Genomic DNA, 4,478 nt, shown 5'->3' with positions numbered 1-4,478 from the left:
ATCATCGTATCATCCGCGTAGCAGATGACAGCCATCCGGGGCAGCACCTCCCCGCGGATGGCCCAGTCAAAGCCGATGTTCCACAGCAGGGGTCCTAGGACGGACCCCTGAGGAACACCGGAGGCCATCCGCCGCTCCTCTCTTCCCTCCCTCCCCATGTAGGACACTACCCGCTCTCGCAGGTAGTGTCCCACAATCCTCCGGAGATAGAGGGGCAATTCGTGGAACCGAAGTGCCTCCTCTATTACTCCGAAGGGGAGGGAGCCGAAGGCGTTGGCGATGTCAAGTGACACCGCCATCGCCCCCTGACCCCTCTCGGCCGCATCCTCCGAGAACCTTTTCAGGGCGGTCAGGGCGTCCAGAGTGGATCGCCCGGACCGGAACCCGAACTGGTTCTCGGAGAGCTGCGGCCCTTCCGTCTCCAGATGCTGGATGATTCGGGAAGCCAATACTCTTTCGAGTAGCTTCCCAGCCTCATCCAGCATCACGAGCGGCCGGTGGCCGGAAGGAGAGTCGACGGGGTGACCCTCCTTCCTCAGCAACACCAGCCGCCCCTCCTTCCACACCCCGGGGAAACGCCCCTCCGCTAGACAGTCGTTAAACAGTCTGCGGAGGCGTTCCCCGAGGTGTTCCAGCGCAATGTGCAATACCTTGCCAGGCACTCCGTCTGGCCCCGGGGCCTTGCGGGTCCCCCTGAGCCGGCCCGCCGCCCTGGCCATTTCCTCCGTCGTTATCGGAGGTGGGGCGAGAGCGTCAGGCCGGTTCAGCGTCTCGATGTCCGCCGGCATGTCTCTTGTCATGCGCGGTGGTACAAAAGAAGGGCTATCCGGGAACAGCCCTTCGACCACCGCGCTAAGGACCGCCGGCTCCATCGTTTCCGTGGGGGGCGCCACCTTCAGCTTCGCCCGCACCATGCGGTATGGGCGCCCCCACGGATCTGCGTTTAGGGTCGCCAAGAACTCCGCATAGGCAGAGTCCTTGGCGGCCTTGATCGCGCTGGAGAACGCCTTCTTTGCCGAGCTCAGCTCGGTGTGAAGGCGTTCCAGCTCCTCCTCTGTTCTGTTCCGCCGTCTGCGGCACCGGGTGAATGCCCGTCGAGCGGCGTTACTGGCGGAGCGCAGGGCGGCTAGGTCCTGCGACCACCAGTACACACCTTCCCGGGGCGCGAAACCACGTCGCGCCCTGGGCATTCCGGCGTCGCAGACGGCGGTCAGATCACGGCGAAATCTCAGCGCCCTCTCGTCGACCCCCACCGTTTGGGGGGGTTCCTCCGCCCATGCCCGGACGATGGCGGCTTCTTCCGCCAGGTCAGGGTCGAGGCGTGAGAGCTGCCACTTTGGGAAGCCCTCAGCACCTCGCCGTCCTGCCACCGCCGTCCGGGCCTGTGACCCCTGGGGCGCGGTGGAGACCCTGAACCGGATGTATAAATGATCGGACAGGGTCTCCACCTCCTCAAGGACACGCCAACATGATATGCGTGCACCGATGCCGGGGGTCGCGAACGTGACGTCCACGACTGATCCCCCTTGTCGGCGCACGCACGTGTTGGCGTTGCCTTGGTTCTCCGGAACTAAGCCGATCATGACGGCCCAGTCCCGGAGAAGCGCACCTTTCAGGTCAGTGGTGGAGGACCCCCACGCTGCGCACTTTGCGTTGAGGTCCCCCATCACGATGACCTGGGCCGGTGATGCTCTCTGCACCACCGGCTCCAGGCCATCCAGGAACCTCTCGAATTGTCGGAGGTTCCTGTTTGGGGAGAAGTAGACTCCTATGAGTACTACTTCTCCCCAGTTCACCGCCACGTAGCCCGCTCCTCGCTCCCTGAGGGAGAGGGGTTGCGGGCTCGAAGGCGGCGCCACAATGGCGACTGATCCCTCTGTGTCCCCGAACCAACTGGGTTGGGGGGGGACAAAGTAGGGTTCAGCCACGACCGCAACAGCAATTCTCCACTCTGCCAGGCACTGCATGAGCAAGTCCTGTGCCCTGGCAGAGTGGTTGGTGTTCGTCTGTAGTAGGTCGAAATGCAGGTGTCTTGGCATTAAGAAACCTGCATTTCTTCCTCTTCAGCCATACGGCTGCCGTGCGGTTGGGGCTGAGTGCGAGGCACTCTGCTCGACGCCGGGGCTTTGCCCTTCACCGACGGGGGTGTGCATTTGGCACCCCCCATCACGTGTGAGTGTGGGCGCCCCGTCGTTGCACACACGGTGCATTTGCAGGGGGCCTCGCACTCTGCCGACTTGTGCCCTTCACTGCCGCAGCGGAAGCAGAGACGCCCGTTCTCTGTTTCCGCTGGGCAAAGAGCGCGAGTGTGGCCCAGCATCATGCATTTATAGCATCTCAATGGCTGGGCCTCCACTGCTTTGACGGTGGCCATCGTCCATCCGATGGCCACTCGTCCCGCCTTCACGACTGCCTTAGCGGCAGTCGCTGGGCACTTGACCAGGGCGGAGCCTCCGCCCCAGAAACTCGGCCTGATATTACCTACTTTCATGGAGGTGGGGGGACACCCGCCGACCGATGCCAGTTGGGCCGCCACTTCCTCAGTGGTCACCGTGTCATCCAGACCGGTGATCCTGAGGACGGCCATTTTGGTTGGGCGGGTGATGTCCGCCCAGCTGCCTACTGCCTCCACCAGGGCGGCGGCGAGACGGTCCGCGGTTTCCTCGGGGGTGGTCCCCCCGACCTCCATCAGTTTGGAGCCGGTCATGCTCGTTCGGATCCTGACCGACTCCAAACCGAATTCCCTCAGGGAAATCGAGGACCTGGCCTTTGCCAAGACCTCGGTGTATCTCGCATCAGTCGTGGCCCCTTCCGCGGTGGTCATGGTGGCCCCTTTCTTGAGGGTCACCACTATGGCCGCGGTTTTTGGGGCAACGATTTTAACGGCCTTTGGTGGGGCCGGGGCGATCTGCCGGGTTGTTCCGGCTGAGGGGGGGGAATTAGCAGCAACAGCCGCGTTTCCCCTCTTCTTCCGCCGGACAACCTCGGACCAGGAGTTGCCCGCAGTCCCCGTCTGGGCTTCCCCCTCTCCGCTTGTTCCAGCGGTTGGGGGGGGAGGAGTTACTTCTGCCTGTCCTGCCCCCTGTTTTCCCTTGGAGGGAGGAGGAGGCGGGGGGGCAGTCGGCCGCTTTGCGGCGCCCTTCTTCGGCGCCTTCTTTACCGCCCTGGGTGTGGGCGCTTGGGGTGGCTGGGCCTCCCCATCCACCTCCATGGCGCCCTCCACAAGCCCCGACCGGGACTTGTGACGGGGCGGCGGCGGCTGCCGTTGGTCGGCACGCAGGGGGGGCCTCATGACGGGCTCCGGAGGAAGGCGCATCTCCAGGTCTTGTAGGCGGGCATTGATCATCCCGCCTACCGACTGCAGGAGTTGCCCCTTCATTTCCTCCATAGCGTATCTTAGCACCTCCTCAAAGTTGGGCTGCTGTGGCCCTGTGGCCTCTTTCGGGGCTGCAGCGGACTTCCGCTGCGACTCCACGTACGCCTGCTTGAAGGCACGCAGCTCGTTGCGGACAATATCCAGCTCCCTTGAAAGGCGAGCATTGTCCGCGCGGAGCCTGCGCTGTTCTTCATCTGGCGTAATATCGCGAAGGCCCTCAACTGCCTCGACTACGCTTTTGGTCGCCCGGTTTATTTGCCCCCATATGGTACCCTTTAGGTGGCCGCTCTTCTTGATTTCCTCCTTTATCTTTTCTACACTTTTTAGAGCCTCCTCGGCAAGGGCCTCGACCGTGCCCCTGGATAGGGCGTCGGGGGTCCCGTCGTCAGAGGCTTTTGCTGAAGCCACTACGGGGCTCGTCTTCCTCCCGGATGGACGGTAAGTTGGGTCGGGGTCCTCCCCCTCACTATCCCCCCCATCAGCTAAGTAGTCTTTAGCCTCCTTGAGGAAGCTGTAAACCCCTACCGGGCGCCTAACGCGGCCCCTCGTCGAAGACGAGGCCACTTTATGCGCCACGGCCGGGGCGTCCTCATCCGCGGATGTAGCGGCCAACGGCCGTTTATGGGTCGTTCCCGTTCGGAACTGTAATTTAAAGCCCGCTGACCGCGGCTTACCTCCCTTGTTTTGCCTTGCGGCGTCCTCGCTGCACGCGGCGCCTGCAGCTCCCAGCCGGCGCCCGGAGGCGCCCTCGTCCTCTGAGCACGTGTAGTCCGACATGGAGGTGTCCTCCCCCATGTCGTAAGTCACTTTGCTATTGTTGTTCATAGCGTTTGCAGACTATTCATAAGTTCTACAACACTAAAAACAAACTTAAACACTAATAAAACTAGACTAATTTGGTCTCTGTCCACCCTAAAAACTATACCGGTCGATTTGTCTCGCTGAGACGCATCTCCCGGTATATCACACGTCGAAATCGGAACACTTTTTGGAATTTGTCGTAAAAGTGCCACGCCCAAAACGACCGTTACAACACTTAAACACTAAAAACTTAACTAATTTGGTCTCTATCCACACTAAAAACTATATCGGTCGATTTGTC

General features: G+C 61.7%; 1 protein-coding gene across 1 annotated transcript; it reads right to left on the bottom strand.

The window, feature by feature from the left end:
• Positions 1-2,038: 2,038 nt before the first annotated feature.
• LOC123721332 (spermatogenesis-associated protein 21-like) lies at positions 2,039-4,171 on the bottom strand. Its single transcript, XM_045679843.1, has one exon. The coding sequence runs from the start codon at positions 4,169-4,171 to the stop codon at positions 2,039-2,041; it is 2,133 nt and encodes a 710-aa protein (XP_045535799.1).
• Positions 4,172-4,478: the final 307 nt, after the last annotated feature.

Source organism: Papilio machaon, chromosome 10 (assembly GCF_912999745.1).
Source record: "Papilio machaon chromosome 10, ilPapMach1.1, whole genome shotgun sequence".
NCBI lineage: Eukaryota > Metazoa > Arthropoda > Insecta > Lepidoptera > Papilionidae > Papilio > Papilio machaon.
Note: the sequence above shows the minus strand (reverse complement) of the source record. Positions and strands in the feature narration are given on the sequence as shown.

What these genes read in the sequence shown, in the direction of transcription:
- LOC123721332 (XM_045679843.1), bottom strand. Translation starts at nt 4,171, where the DNA reads ATGGGGGAGGACACCTCCATGTCGGACTACACGTGCTCAGAGGACGAG.